Source organism: Castor canadensis, chromosome 3 (assembly GCF_047511655.1).
Source record: "Castor canadensis chromosome 3, mCasCan1.hap1v2, whole genome shotgun sequence".
Taxonomy (NCBI): domain Eukaryota; kingdom Metazoa; phylum Chordata; class Mammalia; order Rodentia; family Castoridae; genus Castor; species Castor canadensis.
This window is the reverse complement of record NC_133388.1, coordinates 16,560,101-16,576,158: the sequence shown is the minus strand read 5'-3', so window position 1 is coordinate 16,576,158 and position 16,058 is coordinate 16,560,101. Positions and strand designations below refer to the sequence as shown.

At 50.5% G+C, this 16,058-nt stretch overlaps 1 protein-coding gene across 3 annotated transcripts in view; it reads left to right on the top strand.

Annotated features, from left to right (window-relative positions):
- The window catches only part of Rin3 (Ras and Rab interactor 3), a 119,780-nt gene that overhangs the window by 67,237 nt on the left and 36,485 nt on the right, over nucleotides 1-16,058 (top strand). For all 3 annotated transcript variants that reach the window (XM_074067288.1, XM_074067286.1, XM_074067287.1), the window contains exons 4-5: nucleotides 6,762-6,834; nucleotides 15,231-15,322. In XM_074067288.1, coding sequence (XP_073923389.1) covers nucleotides 6,762-6,834; nucleotides 15,231-15,322 — 165 coding nt within the window. The remainder of the gene's footprint in view (nucleotides 1-6,761; nucleotides 6,835-15,230; nucleotides 15,323-16,058) is intronic.

Genomic DNA, 16,058 nt, shown 5'->3' with positions numbered 1-16,058 from the left:
CATGGCTCAGTAGCATCTTGAAGCAAGTGAAACACGAGTTGCCCCAGACGGTCCCTTGTTCTTGATTTCATGACTCTCTTTGAGGCTCTCCATGGCTCTGTGTTGCTGGATAAGAAGATGCGAGCCCAGGCTGAGGTTGTAGTTTGGTGTCCTGGTGGGCATCACTGTCTTCTGTTGAATTCAGTTCCACACCCTGATGTTGGGCACCTACTATGTGCCAGGAAGCAGGCAAGGTGCTGACATCCACAGTGCTCCTGGGCCTCTGCCAGTTATCTCAAGGTACACACACTGGATTTCTTCCCACTCTAAAGCAGAGTTTCTTAAACTCAGGACAACTATTGACATTTGGAGCTCAGTCATTCCTTGATGGGGGGACTGTCCTAGGCATTGTAAGATGGCAACAACTTCCCTGGCCTGTGGCTATAGACACCAGTAGCACCATCCCCTGAGTTGTGAAAACTAGAAGTATTTGCATACCTTGCCAAGTGTCCCTAGGGGATCACTTTGCTCCTGGATGAGAACCACAACCCTAAAGCTGCACCATCCAATATGAGCCCTTGTGGCTCTCCAGCACTCAAAATGTGGCTGGTCTATATTAAGAAGAACCGTGGGTGTAAAATACATTCCAGATTTTAAGTAAGTGTCACATTAGCAATTGAAACGATAGTATTTGAGATACACAGTGGTGTGATACTTTGGTGAGACAGTCCATACGTATATCCTGGGTGTGCAGATAGGATGGTATCACTGCCGTCTAGGTTGGTGCAAGTACACGTTAATTTTTTTGTGTGTTTTTGGCAGCACTGGGGTTTGAACTCGGGGCCTCACGCTTGCTAGGCATGCACTGTTACAACTTGAGCCACTCCGCCAGCCCCACTTGACAAAATCACCTAAGGACACATTTTTCAGAATGCAAACACATAACCATATTGGGCTAAATAAAATATATTATTAAGATTAATTTTACCTGTTTCCTTTTTTGTTTTGTTTTGGGTTGGTTTTTCTTGTGATGCTCACCCCAAGGCCTTATGTATGCTAGGATTACATCATATACTACCATATTTAGTGCAAGCTGGTTCTGTTGGTTTTTTCCTTCCCTGTTGGGAATGGAACCCAGAGCTTGCACATGCTAGGCAAGTACCACTGAACTACATCCCCAGCCCTGAGAAATTTTAAAATTGCACATGTGCCTCCCATTTCATTCCTCTTGGACAGCAAGGTATAGACAACCAGCAGCCCAGGGCACAGACTGGGGAGTTGGACTCATGCAGGCCACATTCTGGCATCATTCTTTCCTATATCTGTGACCATCAACTAGCTGCGTAACCTCCCCAGGTCTCACAGTTCTTTCATTCTCTTCTAGACCTGAGATCAGATTTCCCAAATGTGGTGCAGGAGGAACTTAATGAGATTCTGAAGTTGGAGCCAGGGTTTTCTGGGCATTCTTGGTGGCCTTCCGTGGTACTGAGAGCTGTTCTGTCAGAATGGTGCCCTGGGCCACCTCCCTTCCTTCTACCCCCATCCCCTCTGTTCCTGAGAGAGCCGAGTTTTTCATGATGGATCCAGTCACAGACACCTGGCCCTCCATTGTGGACAAGGAGTGGCCATGATTGCTTTCCCAGATCTGCAGCTCCTGGCTGGTACCTCTGCTTGGCATCTCCCCACCCCTCCACCTTCTCCCAGAACATCAGCCTGCCTCTTACTCTCTTCATTTAGTCTTTCCTGACACTTGGCAATTCACAAATCTATTCAATGACGCCCTTCTGTTTTTGCATCTGAACCTATAAATAGTCCCCACAGCCCTGTCTGCCTTGTGACATCTCGTGCTATAGTCCTTTCTCAGACTCTTGAAGCCTCATCTTCATGCTCACTCAAGAGGAAAGAACAGCTTCCAAAAAAAGGAATCTTTTATTTTAGCACAAACAGTGTAGTGGGGACTCACCGCAGTGTGACTGTCCACATGGAGCTCAGAGACAAGCTTTCAACAAACACTAGTCCTGGGAAGCTTGTGAGACAGTGAAAAACAATAAGGTTTGGGCCTTGCATTCTGCGTGGGAGTTGCACCTGTGACCACATCATGACGTGATGTCGTGTACTATGAGGTGCAAGATACGCCCAGTGCCCTGGCAAGAGCAGGGGCTAGCATTTCTGTCCAGGAAGACTCCACCCAGGGGGTCATGGGGGTTGTGGTCAACAGGGGAGGGGATTGTGGCCCACAGAAAAGCCTTCTGTGTAGGCAGTGAGGCAGGGAAGTATTGGCTTAATTCCAGTAGGAAGTACTAGGGCACCCGCCCTCTGCCCCACACCACCTTTTCTGAACAAAAAGTGCCTGATTTACTGGACATGTATTGCCACATGTCCTGCTCGGGGACCCTGGCTTGTGGAGGTGTTGGCACCTTGGTCATGACTTGGCCATACCCTTGGGTCAGAGACTTCACCTTTCTTGGCCTCAGTTTCTTCACCTATGAAATGTGGGTGGTGCAGTTGTGAGGATAATTAGAAACACAGAGCTTGGCACACAGTAGGAATGTAACAAATGCTACATGGGATTATTATTATTATCAAAACTTGTAATCCTCCCCTACTAACCAGGAGACTTACCTCAGTGCACAGCCTAGCACTGGGAAGCCAGGAGAAGGGGGCCTTTGATTCAAGAAGCAAAATATGTAGCCTCCACAATGCACCAGAATCAAACTGGAAAGCACCAGGCTAACCCCCTCCTCGCAAGACGAGGGTACACTGTCTCTGGACCTCAGTTTCTCCAGCTGCGAACGGAGGGGATGGATGAGACCTGTCTCTATGGTGGCTTTTGGTTCCTAGTCCTTGGAAGTGAGTTGGGAATTTGGAAGATTTCTGCTCGAACCCCTGACCATAGCTGCTTGGCCTTCCCTGTCCCTTTCCTATTGGCCTGCAGCTAAGGGGCATTGGGAGACACTCACTGTGTCCCCCCACACTGCACATCAGGCCCTGCAGTACTTCCTGCTGGGGTCCTGGGTGGTGGAGGAGCCCAAGACTTCCCTTGAGGGACCTGTAGGTTACACACAGTGTGACAGGTCAAAGGTGCATCTCTGCTGGGAGGGGCAGCTGACCGGCTCTACCATAGCCTGTTGCCAAGGGTTAGGAGTGGGCACTGGATGTCTCTGAGGCTCCATCTGAAGCAATTTGTCAAGGAAAGGATGACGTGGAGCCAGGTGCCAGTGGCTCATGCCAGTAATCCTAGCTATTCAGGAGGCAGAGATCATGAGGGCCGTGGTTCGAAGCCACTCTGGGCAAATAATTCACGGGATGCTATCTCGAAAAAACCCAACACAAAAAAGAGCTGGTTGGAATGGCTCAAGGTGTAGGCCCTGAGTTCCAGCCCTAGTATGGAAAAAAAAAAACAAGGATCACATGGTCTCCTTTACAACAGGGTCTTATCAACTGTGTTCCATAGGGCTGTGAGTGGCTTCTGAGAGGCCCCAGGAAGCTAATCTTTAGGGAGAATTCTGATGTCTCTGATAACAGAAGTCACCTGCTCATTATAAAAGTCCGGAGAACCAAGATACAGAAGTAAGATTCAGTCCACACTGTGTTTTTCATAAACAACAGCTTTATTCTAATGTATTTAATTAGCATGTTTAATGTCATACAGTTTACCCATTTACAGCATATAATTTGGTGGCTTTAGTGCATTCAGAGTAGTGATGGTGGCACTCCCTAAAAGAAACCTTGTGTTGCATTACAGTGTGAGTGCACTTCAGATTGCTGAATGTACACTTACTAATGGTTAAGAGACTGGATTTTATGTTACCTATGTTTACCACAATTTAAAAAAAAAAGGAAAACAGTCATACTCTTTAGCTGCCCCACCCCCACTCTCATCCCTAAACAGTTCCAAGTGTTACCCCCACGTCTTTTGATTTGGCCCACTCTTGGTTGCAGCACCCAAAGACCAGTTTGGCTCCCCTGTCCTTTGTGGGACCTGTGCTAGGCTCAGCACAAAGACAGAAAGTGAGACCCTTGCGTTCTCCGCCAGTCCCTAGCCTTGGGGTCCCAGAAGCCTGTCACACACAAGGATGTACAGTTTAGACAGGACCCTGGGTGTGGCTCTCCAGACAGAAAGATCAGAAAGAACCAGGAAACTCAGGCCTTAGGGCAGAAGGAGAGGCCACAACTGAGCCCTGAAAGCCAAGAAGGACAGAGAAGACTGAGGAGAAATGGAGAGACAGTGACTCTGCAGAGAAACAGAAGACAGTTGGGGAGCAAGGGATCAAGGGGAGCAAAGGTGGAACTCCCTAAAGTCCAAGGGCCTTTGGGCCCCTAGAGGAAAGGGCCACATGGTGGAGGTTTAAGACTCTGCCAAAAGGTACCTTCAGATCTCTCTCCTAAAGAGACTTCATCTAGGGTCTCCATCCTAAAGAGATATTTTGTAAACAGTAGACTCTTATCCAATTCCAAAACTGGGTTTCATGCACTGTGCTGGGTGCCAAGGGAGTCTCAAAGATGGAGAAAGGCCCACCTGGCATGCAGGAGCTCTTGCAGGGTAGCCTTGGTACAAAAGGATACATTTCACACTCCAGGTCAGGATGGGGGGGTTGGGTAGGTGGCCGGGGCAGGCTGGGGAGAAGAGGTCTAATTGCAAAAAACCAAGTATGTGCCATGATTCTGCAAGTCCGTAATGTCCACAGTAAAAAGGTGACTGCGCCTGTGGGTGTAGAACTGTGCCAGGCGCTGGGCACAGTGAGAGCTGAGGCAGTAAGCAGAGGGTGAGGACACTAACTCTGGAGCTATGTGACATTGCTGGTTCAGGGAGGGAGTGCAGGTCACCCTTGTGTCAGTGGGTGGAGGGGTAGTGACTGACTGTTGTCCTGGTTCAATCTGTGTTCTGCAAAGGTCAGACCATGTCACAGTAGCCAGGGAGAGCTGCTAACTGTGGGGTAGCTCAGGACACTAGGCTGGGTTTTTGAAGCATGCATCACCACTAATCCCATAGGAGAGAAGGTCTTTCTTTTCCCACTTACAGGTGGAGCATCCTCTACCTCTTGCTGTTTGGCCCAGCCTCTCTCTCTGCTGCCCCTTGTGTAGAGAGTGGAAGATGCACCAAATGCAGGAAACAGGTGGCACTTGGGCCACCAGAGGCCGCTTCCACCCGTCCCTATGGCAGGGAATTCAGACAGTGGAAATACTATGGGCTGAAGTTACTCAGACTTAGGTCATTTGTAAGCATCCTCCAAATAGTTCCTGTACTGTACACAGCTTAATATTTTTCTTGAAATTCTCCTTTTAAATTTTTGTATCTAATCGTATAGGAAACCATGATCTCTTTGCCATAAATAGATATTTGCAAATTTTTTAAAAACCCTGTGAGCTGTTAGTGTGTCTTTGGAGTTGGAAGGTCCCCTTCCTTTTGCAGGTGGAGGCACTGAGAGGGAAAGGGATTCACTCAGAGCCATGGGTGTTAGTTCCAGGGTCAGAGCCAGGCCTGGCAGCCAGGCCCCGCCTCCCTCCCATCACACAAAAGCTGACAAATGAGACTCAGCTGTGATCACATGCCGCGCATCCTCACTGATGCCCAGGAAAGCCCACTGTGGGCCCCCAAGTGCAGGAGATTACCTAGCAGAGGGTGGGGTGCAGGCCTGAGAGTTAGGCATTGTGTCCACTGGGGCCACTGATGAGTCCTAGGACCTCCAAGAAATGGCAAAGCTTCTCTGCACCCCTTGCCCTAAGGCTCTAAAGGAGGCAGTGCCTTGCCCTTCATTGGTCAGCCTGTACCCAGATACAGACACCGACTGCCACACCTCACCACTCTGCCCCTCCAAAGAGCCTTATCTCAGGTACCCAAGATGGGACTTGGGCACCTGCTTTGCTGGCTCTTCCTAGACAGAGCTGTGAGATAGTGGGGTTGCCCTCACCCTTGGGCCACCTGTGTAGCCAAATCAGGTTAGGTTTGAACAGTCTGGGGGATCCTGGGTGAAAGGCCAGTGGCCCCACTTCAGAGCTCCTGAACCAAGGCACCTGCTAGAAACAGGACTGGATCCATCCTTTCCGTTGGCTCCACCCTGTGCTCAGAATTGCCAAGTCATAAAACTTCATTGGGATGATCCTGATCCATTATATGCATTTTGTTTGGCTGTACTAGAGTTTATGGTTTGAACTCATAAACTCAGGGCCTCGTGCTTGCTATGGCAGGTGCTCTATGGCTTGAACCAGAACCCTATCCCGTTTTTGCTTTAGTTATTTTTCAGATAGAGTCTTTCATTTTTGCCTGGAGTCAGCCTCAGACCATGATTCTCCTATTTACACTTCCCATGTATCTGGGAGGAGCATTTACCACCATGTTCAGCTTACTGATTAAGAGGGAGTCTCAGTAACTTTTTGCCCAGACTGCCCTTCAACCTGTACCCTCCTGATCTCTGCTTCACCACTAGCTGAGATTACAGGTGTGAGCCACTGCACCTGCCTATTACATGCTTAATTCTGCTTTTACAATCTAGAATCTTCTGCATTATTTTGCTAAAAATGTTAAGCGTATATTAGTTAAGGAAAGTTATGATAGTAGATAACCCTGACCTCTCAGTGGACTGACACCCTTGAAGTCCATTTCTAAGGTCTAGGTGCAGCTGATGTTTGGGGCTGCACAGATTAGGCACTATAGTGGGCACCGGGACCCTCGATGAGCATGGCAGACATGCACTGTTCCTGCCAGCCCTTGGGGAGCCACTTCCCTTTTCTCCCCTACTTTTGGAGGACATTCACCCAGGGCCTTTCTCATCTCTCCACAGTATTGTACCTGGAAGGCTCGGTTCTTGTGTTTGAGGACATCTTCAGACTGATTGCGTTCTACTGTGTCAGTAGGTAAGTAGGTCGCTGCAGGTCGGGAGGAAGGCCCTCCATTCCTGCCTGACGGTGCATTGGAACAGATGTCCACCTGTTGCAACACCCAGTTGTGACAACAGATATCCCCGGCAGCCTTGGGTGTGTGTGTGAGACAGAGGGGAAGTCATAGAGAAACCCCAGAGGGAAGGGTGCAGCTCAGAAGAAGCAGAGAGAGAGTACAGTCTCTTGACTTTGCACTGCTAACCATGAAGGGTGGGGTTATCTCCCATGCCTTCCTGGACCAGGTGATAAGAGCCCCTTTCTCACCCCCATCTGTCCCCTCCAGCTCATTGTCTGTCCCCCAACTTCCTGTGTTACCAGCATCAAGGATGGCTTGGGGTCCTGTGTGAACCTGATGGGGCCGGTGGTCGGGGTCCCAGAGGGGCTGCTGTGCCTAGGTGGCCCAGAGCCTGAGTATTCAGCTGCTGCTGGGTGGAGCAGGTATCTTGTAAACGCCCTCAGTACCGCTCCATTCATTCAGAACTGGTTTCAGGTCAATGAGAATTTAAAAATATATTTTGCTGACATAAGCCAGTGGCTTTAAGCGGCAGGACCTTGACAAGGGCTGGTTAGAAGTTAGCAGGATGTGTGGGAGTCCGTCCCCATGGGCGGGCACAGTGATGCTGATAATTAAAGCTGATGCCCACAGTGGCCACAGTGGCCACCTGTGGAGGGCTTGCCAGGCCCCCAGCCTGCGCCAACGACTTTTATACCCATCGTCTTTTTAGCCCCATGAGGTGCCCCATAAGTGCTCCTGTTACACCCATTGTACAGATGTGGAAACCAAGGCAGAGCAGTCACTTGCCTGAGGTCGCACACCTGGTGAATGGCAGACCAGGATTCAATCTAGATCCAGCTCTCAAGTCTGCTGAATGCTTTGCTGCCTACTCTGTGCAATGACCCTGATGGCCTGGCCTGACCCTCACAGGGCGAAACTACAGAGACTCCCTGGCCCTATGCACATGATGACAGGCCAGGCTTGAGGGTGACAGGCCCTTTCCTGTTCCTAGAAGTGTTTGTCTTAGTGGAAGGAGCCCAGCACAGTGTTTGACACACGCCAGGTGCTATGGGTGAGTTAATTAATTAACAATGACAGAACTGGAAAGCACAGATCTTGGGGTGGTCACTTAATCTCTCTGAGCCTCAACTTCCTCATCTATACAATGAGAATGATCATGTTAGGTGAGTGTTGGAGGAAGGAATAAGGAATGCACATGAAAAGACAGCATATTCCCTGGCACCCAGCAGGTTTTTTTCCTTTGGTTCTATTTCTGCCATTTGGATCATGGGAGTGTCCTGCGATATTGACTTCCTTGAGATCAGGCCCCATGGCCACCAAGATTGCCAATGTCACCTCCCAACCTTTTCTCCTCCAGCTGCCGTTTCTCCACATTCCAGCCTGTTTGCCTGCCTTCAAACTCCCCAGAGGCCTGGGGAGGAGGTCACAGGCACAGACTGAACTGAGCTGGAGGAGGGGTTTCCAAAAAGCAAGATGCTTCAGGAGGAAGAGCTCCAGGCTGGGAGTTTGAGACCCATCACATTATAGCCTGTGGGACGCTGGGCAAGTCATCTGCCTCTCCTTTGCTGTTTACCTCATCTGCCAGGGGCTGTTAACCATGATGAGCCTGCAGAGTTCAGAGTTCTATGACTGTATATTCTAAGTTCAGACTCCTTCAAACAGCTGGAGGCAGCTGGAGCCATCCCAGAGATGCTTCATGCACCTTTTTGTGACCTCCAGTGGGGTGTTTTGATAAATCCTTGTCAGTTCTGGCTTTTATGTAGAGCTGTGTCCCCAACACCACATGGAACCCAGCCCCAGCCTTGAGCAAGTCCACCAACCCTTTCCTCCTCCACAGAGCCTGCTTCTCACCGTGCGCTTGGGTCCCAGTGGCCTAAGCTGGTGGCTGCTCATGGAGACATTCCCCAGGATTGACATGATCAGCCCTGGTCAGTCACGAGTACAGTGGAGACTTCCTCAGAGCAGGAGGTCCTTGTCCTTGCCCTGTAGTAACCCGGAGGCACATTCTGGGCTCAGCAGCAGCCTCTGTCCCAGAAATAGAACATAGGAGGTGCTCACCCCAAACATGTTGCTCTAGACTGGGTGATGGTTCTAGGGAGGGTTCCAGGTCCTGCCTAAGTGGGTGTGAGGTGGGCACAGGAATTTGCATTTATAACCAGCTGATCGCAGCCCTGGTTTTGAGAACTATGGTGGGAGAAGGGAGTTGATACCTGTTGCATAGCTGGGGTCATTGAGGTCAGAGTTTGGGATGGGATTCACATAGAAGGCATGACTAACGACTTGTCCCCAAGGAGCAGCACAGAGGAATGGGAGCAAGACCAGGAAAGGGGAAGCCCTGCAGCGGGTGGGTGATGCCTTGGTGACCATGGCTTTGACCTGATCCCATTGATAGCTCTGGAGCGTGGGACCAGACCTCAGGACATCCCACCTTAAGGCAACAAAGCTGAGCTTTCGTACTCCACAAGGCAGACTGTCAGCCCTGTGGCCACAGGCTGGGGGACACTGCCATTCATTTGTGAGGTTCCAGTATTCCAGGATGAGCCTCTGAGGGTCCCAGGTGCTGGGTGACAGAATGCAGAGCTAGTGAAGGGATCTGGAGACTGGTGGAGTGCCAGCAGGAACCCCGACAACTAGTCCTTTCTGGTTGGGCATCTGTGGTATGTCAGGCTGTGGGCTGGGCACTGCCCACAGAGTTCTTTCTAATGCTGACTATCAGTCACAAATTAGAGGCCAGTGACTTCTGCCCCCAGGGCTGGGCTAAGAACCTCTGGAAGGTGCTTAGCAAGAGCAGCTGGTACCAGGTATGCACTAGGGAAGCAATCAGGTGTGTTCTTATTGCTGTCATAGGTGAAAAAACTGAGGCTGAAATGCAGTCGGCCTCAGGTGGCACTGCCAAGTTCTATGCTGAATTGAGCCAAGTGTGTCTCATTCCCGAGCCCTAGCTACTCCTGGGAACAGAGCACTGTGTTCCAGGGACGTGGCCAAAAGGGCACATGCACCACTCCTCTGCACCCATCCTTTCGTGTATGGAGACCCAAGGCCCTCCTTGTGGCATAGGAGATATGGGAGGCTCGCTGAGGAGGGCAAGAAGAGAATTCAAGGCAGAAGAAGTAGCATGGGCAAAGATGTGTCCATGGGAAAGCCAGGCACGGGCTCAGGAAGGCTTGGGAGGAAGGATGGGGCACATGCCTGGAAGACCTCGAACCTATGCCTGGGAGTTGTGGGGACTCCCTTTTGCCAGTGATGTGACTGAAGCAGGCTGCAGTGGGATGCAAGGAAGGGGAGAATGGAGACCAGCCAGGGTTTCTACAGCCATCCAGATCCCATGTGGAGATGCCAGCCAAGAGGGTGGAGGCACCCCTGCAGAAAGGAGCTGGGTGCTGGGGGTGACCGAGGGATGCTGGGGCACCCGAGGGATGCACAAGCCCTACTGTTTATTGAGCAGGTCTGTGGTACCAGCTGCTCAGCTAAGCCCCTTAGAGGATTATACGGTCTGATTTTCAGCATGGGCCTTGGGGTCATTAGCCTCCAAGTGGGTGCCATTACCCAAAATGAGGAAGGAAGGGTGGAGCCCGTGGGCCTCCCCTCCCGAGGACACACCCAGTGTTGTGACTAAGCCACCACCTGCCTTTCACAGTCAAGGAGCAGCTCACTTCTCATGTATGCCTTTGAGGATAGCTATTATCATGTACATGGGGAGATCCGATTTATAGATGGTCACTCAGAAGTGCTGGTGGCCCCGGATTTGCAGGTCTTGTGGAACTGACCGAGCCCTGAAATCTGCAGTTGGATGCCAGTTCCAGGTAATCAGCACAGAATCGAGTGTATTGTTCTCCAGCTGATGTCTGGGGAATTGGAGGACCGGACTGGTGTTGGAGTGTTACTCCAAGGGGGTGTAAATCAGTTTAGCGGATCATGACTGGCGTTAAAATGAAAAAGTGAATTGACTAGAGCATATCAGAATGTGTATTGTAGTTAGAATAAGTCTCGTGTTATTAACTTTTAATTGTGTGTGTGAGTGGGCGGGGGAGAGGGGCATGCTGCTTAGTGATATCAAATGTGTTTCTTACACAGAGTCCTCATCAAAAGTGAAAAGCTTGGGCTGTTGGAGTGGCTCAAGCTGCCTAGCAAGCATGAGACCCTGAGTTCAAACCTCAGTGCTGCCAAAATGACAAATGTCAAAAGTGAAAATCTCTAGCTGAATGCTGGCACCTGGAGGTACACAGCAACCCTAGGACCCTCCAAGCCCCCTCCAGAGTGAGGGAAGGGGGAGGGAAGAGGGGAATTAGAGCCTTTATTCAGAAAACCTCTCTAAAATTTTCTATTTTTGTGAATGTCTGTTTTTGTCATTGTTTGTTGTCATTTTGGATGTTATTGTTATTGCTTGTTTGGTTGGTTTAGGTAGCACTGGGGTTTGAACTCAGGGACTCTACCACTTGAGCATGTCTGACCCCCAGCCCTTTTCTGTCTTTTATTTTGTTTTGTTTTTCTGGGGTTTGAATTCAAGGCCTTCCACTTGCTAGGCAAGCGCTCTACTGCCTGAATCACACAAACCTCCAGCCTTTCAGATAGGATTTTGCTTTTTGTCCAGGACCAACCTCAGACTGCAGTTTTCCTACCTATGCTCCCAGGTAGCTGGGGTGACAGGTGTGGTCACCACGCCTGGCTTATTTGGTTGAGATGGGGATCTTGATAAATTTTTGCCCAGGCTAGCCTCTCATTCACAATCTTCCTATCTCTACCTCCTAAGTAGATGGTATTACACCCATGAGCCACTGTGTCCAACTTTGTGAATACTTTTTTGCTGGATTTAATAGTTCCCTGCCTCTGATGAGGTGGGGAGCAATTAGAGGTCAACCTGGTCAAAAAGTTATAGCAAGACCCCATCTCAACCAACAAGTGGTGGTGGTATATGTCTATAATCCCAGCTACACTGGGGGCATAAGAAGGAGTATCATGATCTCAAGCCAGTCCAGTCTAGGCAAAAATGAGAGGCCCCACCTGAAAAATAATCGAAAGCAAAAAGGGATGGGGGCATCTCAAGTGGTAGAACACCTGCCTAGCAAACACAAGGCCCTGAGTTTAAACCCTAGGACCAGAAAAAAGAAAAATGTAGCTCAGTAGTAGCAGTGCTTGCTTAGCATGTGCAAGGCCCTGGTCCAAACACCAGCAGCTCCACCAGGGAGTTCTGATCCAGGCAATCTGCAGTGTGGACAGGAGTTGAGGGTGCAGTGGAGTCCCTGCCTTCACTCCCTGATAAGATTTCCTTAGTCTGCCCGAGTCTGCACAGACCCCAAACCGGGCAGTTTGCATCCTCTGTCTCTGGCAGGAGAGCACCACTAAGACGCTCCGAGGCTGAAGTTGGAGAGGTAGACTGCTCCATCCTTGTTCTCCAAATTAGGAAAAACAGGCAGCTCCGTTAGCTTGGGAGCATTTTTGTTGGCACAAGCTTGGAGAAAGGGGTGAGTTTGGTAAATTCTGTCATTCCTTAAAGTATATAGTCTGTCTTTCGACAGACTCGCAACTAGGAATCTACCCAACAGAAATTCTAGCTCAGGGCAGAAAGATTCTCTGCCATGATTGTTCTTTTAGCATCATTTGACCCAGTGGTCATTGATAAGAGCCTGGAGCCAGGTTGCCTGCAGGTGAGTCCGTCACATACAAGCTGTGGGATGAGGATAGAGCAGTCAGTCTCTGTGCCTCAATTTTGCCAGCTATGAAATGGGCATAAGGAAAAAACCTACGTTGTAGAGTTGAGAACATTTAAGAGCTAGTCTATGTAAAGTTCTAGGACAGGACCTAGCACTGGGTAAGCCCTGTAAGTGTCAGCATTAATGAAAAAGGGAAGAAAAACACTAAGCATAGATGTCCATCGAAAGGAGAAAATAAATGGCAGTCATCCTGTGGTGCACAGGACAGCACAGTCAGAAAGAGTCAGGGCACATTGTGGACTTACGTGTCTTCTGGCTATAGCTTTACTGTCAGGTGACAAAAGCAATGACAGGGCAGTACACATAACATACTGCTGTCTGCATTTTCAAGATAAATGGTGTGCGTGTGAGTGTGCATATGTGTACGTGTGTGTGTGTGTGTGTGTGTGTGTTTGTAAATGCACAGAGATGGGTGAGGGAGGTCAGCCCCCTCTAGGGTGTTAACAGTGGGCCTCTAAAGAGGACAAGACCTGCACATTTTATTTTAAACACTGGTGTTGTTTAACTCTGTTACAGTGCATGTGTGTTTATTTTCTAATTATAAAAAAACAAGCCTAGGGCTGGGGTGTGGCTCAGTGGTACAGCATACTCCTAGCTTGCACTAGGCCCTTGGTTTCCATTCTTAGTACTGGGGGGAAAACAAACAAACAAACAACCTAACCCTTATAAAAGTGAAAGAGATGACCATAGTGCCTGAGTCACAGATTGTTGTACAAATGAAGTGGGATATCAAAGATAAAAAGATAAACCTCGCTTGGTTGATAAAGCTCCATGAATCGCAGTTCCTTTTCACTCTCAAAAAAATGTAGTAAGTGGTTTTCTGATCCTGGCTGGGTAATCATGGGCACGTCTCTTTACTTCCCAGCACCTCTAGGTCATCAACTATAAAACAGGAATTAATGACTCCGTATAGGGTTGGGGTGCTATCATAGAGTGACAATTATAACATTGTGACGCCTGCCCCACCCACAGTGGACGCTGTGCACACAGCCTGCCTGTGTGTGCTGACCTTGGCTGGGAGGAGGCAGCCCTGGGCGGGATGAGAGCTTTGAGCAGCAGATCACAGAGCAGGAAGAGGTCTTTGATGTGACCTGGAAGGAGGTGTAGAATGTAAGTAGACATGGGATGAGGGATCAAGATGACTGTGAGCGTAACATGGTGATCAAAACTAGAGATTGGAGTAGTAATGGTGGAGAGGAGGGCTTGAGATGGGAGTGAGGCTCTGGGGGCCTATCCGGAATGAGAACCTCAGGTAGGGCCCCAGATGGCTCCAGATTCACAGAAGGATCACACAACAATGACAATGACCATCAGCTGGCAGTTCTACCCCTTCAACAGTGGAGAAGCCAGAGGCCACACCCCAGGATCTCACAAAAAAGCCCAGAATCTCGTGCCACAGGTGCCCCCAGTCGGCCTCCCCTCCCCAAAAAGTGCCTCCCGAGTGGGGACAGCATATTTTCATCGGTCACCGCCACCATCAGTAGCAGACAGGCCTGCCAGCCTGCACCCCAAGGGTCTCTGCGCTGCTCTCTCCAGTTCAGTTCTGAGTGTGGACAGATTCACCGGCAATCCGCTGAGCCTCTGCACGCATGGCACACTGCAGGGTGTCAGAGCCTGAAACGCTGCCCCACCCCTGCCAGAAGCTGGGCCCCCAACCTAGGACTCCAGGGAAAGGAGGAACAGACAGTGAAGCGGTGATGACTGCAGTGGGGAGGTGGCACTGCCCAGGGCCCGCAAGGGAGACTTTTGGTAGGTGAGGGATGAATGGGATTTCTGTACTTGGATGGAGGTACACTGAGCATGAGCCAGGGGGTGGGGACAGCTTGTTAGTCGTCCTGGTATCTGCCAGGGTTTGAGGTCCACTGCCACATGACCTCTTGGTCCTCTTATCAGTTCCTATCTTCATGGAGGAGGAAATGAGCAGAGAACAGGACAGCTAAATAAGGAAGAAGAGCAGGAGAAGTGCTGGAAAGGTGGTGGACAGGCCTGGGATGCCAAGGGTAGACACAGAATCAGGACCACTTATCCTGGGCCCACAGTGTCACACCTGCTCCCTCCCCTGAGAGCCAGACCTGGGCTGTAGTCAGGAGGCCTAGGGCCAGCACACTCTTCCCCTAGCCCACCGTGTGATCTGAACATACCCTCTCCTTCTCTGGGCCTCAGTTTCCTTGTCTGCCTAAGTCACTTCTGGAGATCCCTAGAGAGGGCCATTAGCAATTCAGCCCACAGGCTACAGACAGAACTGGCTGGTGTGTACCTCTCAAAGTGCCTGACTGTGTGTTCATGGCACATCTGCACACAGGGCACTGTGTGTCAGATGGTAGAAAGGGTGGGACACTAAGTAGTGCTCTAGAGGAAGCCTGGGCCCAGCAGTCCCAGAAAAGCAAGAAGTGGTGGACCTACCCCCTGTACTGGGACTCCCCCCCATCCTGGGTCCCTGGTGTTGGCACAGGACCTAGGTTTGGCCAGAAGCTCCCTCTGCCTCAGCGCTGACCCTCGGCTGCAGGGAAGTTTCCAGTCCACCTGGAGGCCCAGCAGCTGTGAATGAGGCCCTTCCTTCACAGGCTGCAGGTCTAGGCATTGTGGGAAACAGACATAAAAGACTCCCTCCCCAGACTTGACTTTGGCCTCACGTGTCTTCACAGAGATTTACTGCCCTTCACACTGCGGCTGCCCCAGGCCATTCTCGAGACCAACAGCTTCGCAGACCTGGAGACCATCTCCAACCTGGGCCTGGGTAAGTCCTCCCTATGGGACCTGCGGTGGGACCTGAGGAGATGGGGTGTGAGAACTGCTCCCTGTGGCTTGTGCAGAGGGGGCTCCTCGAGTACAACCAAACTGGATCCTGAGTCCCTGCTCCTGAGATCACCCCACCCCTGGCCCTGGCTGCCAAGACACAGTAGCAGGGAGATTTTCTGGACTCTAGACTGCTGCCTGGAAGGTCCAGACGCATATCCTGTTTGTCTGGGCTGCTCAGAGCCAGAGAGGCTGACCACACCAGTCCGTGGTTCTGGGAGGAGCTGAGCCAATGCCAAGGCCAAACTGAATTGGCCGGGAAGCACCACAGATTGATTGCTAGCTCCATAATCATGAATTGGAGTGTACTCCTCAGCCGCTTGGCCTGACCCCTGCCCAACCAATGGATCCTAAGCCCAGACCACCCTTGTTCCTCAGAGCTTTTGGGATTGACCTCACCATGCTGGCCCTGAGAGAACCAAGATCTCCAAGCCAGTGTCTTCTGGGGAGCCAGACCAGTTGACTCTGTCAGTGTGCGTCAGGGACAGAGAAATTCCTATAGGGCTGCAGGAAAGCATATTTTAGGCCGGTGCTCTGGCAGCCTCTGGGCAAAGGCCCAGGGTTTGAATACCCTGGGGTCAGGTCAGGCTTGTGAACCAAGCAGGTCATCCATTAAATTTTATAAAAATTCAGCTGTACATGGGACACTGCACTGTGACAGAGCACAGTGACTGGAA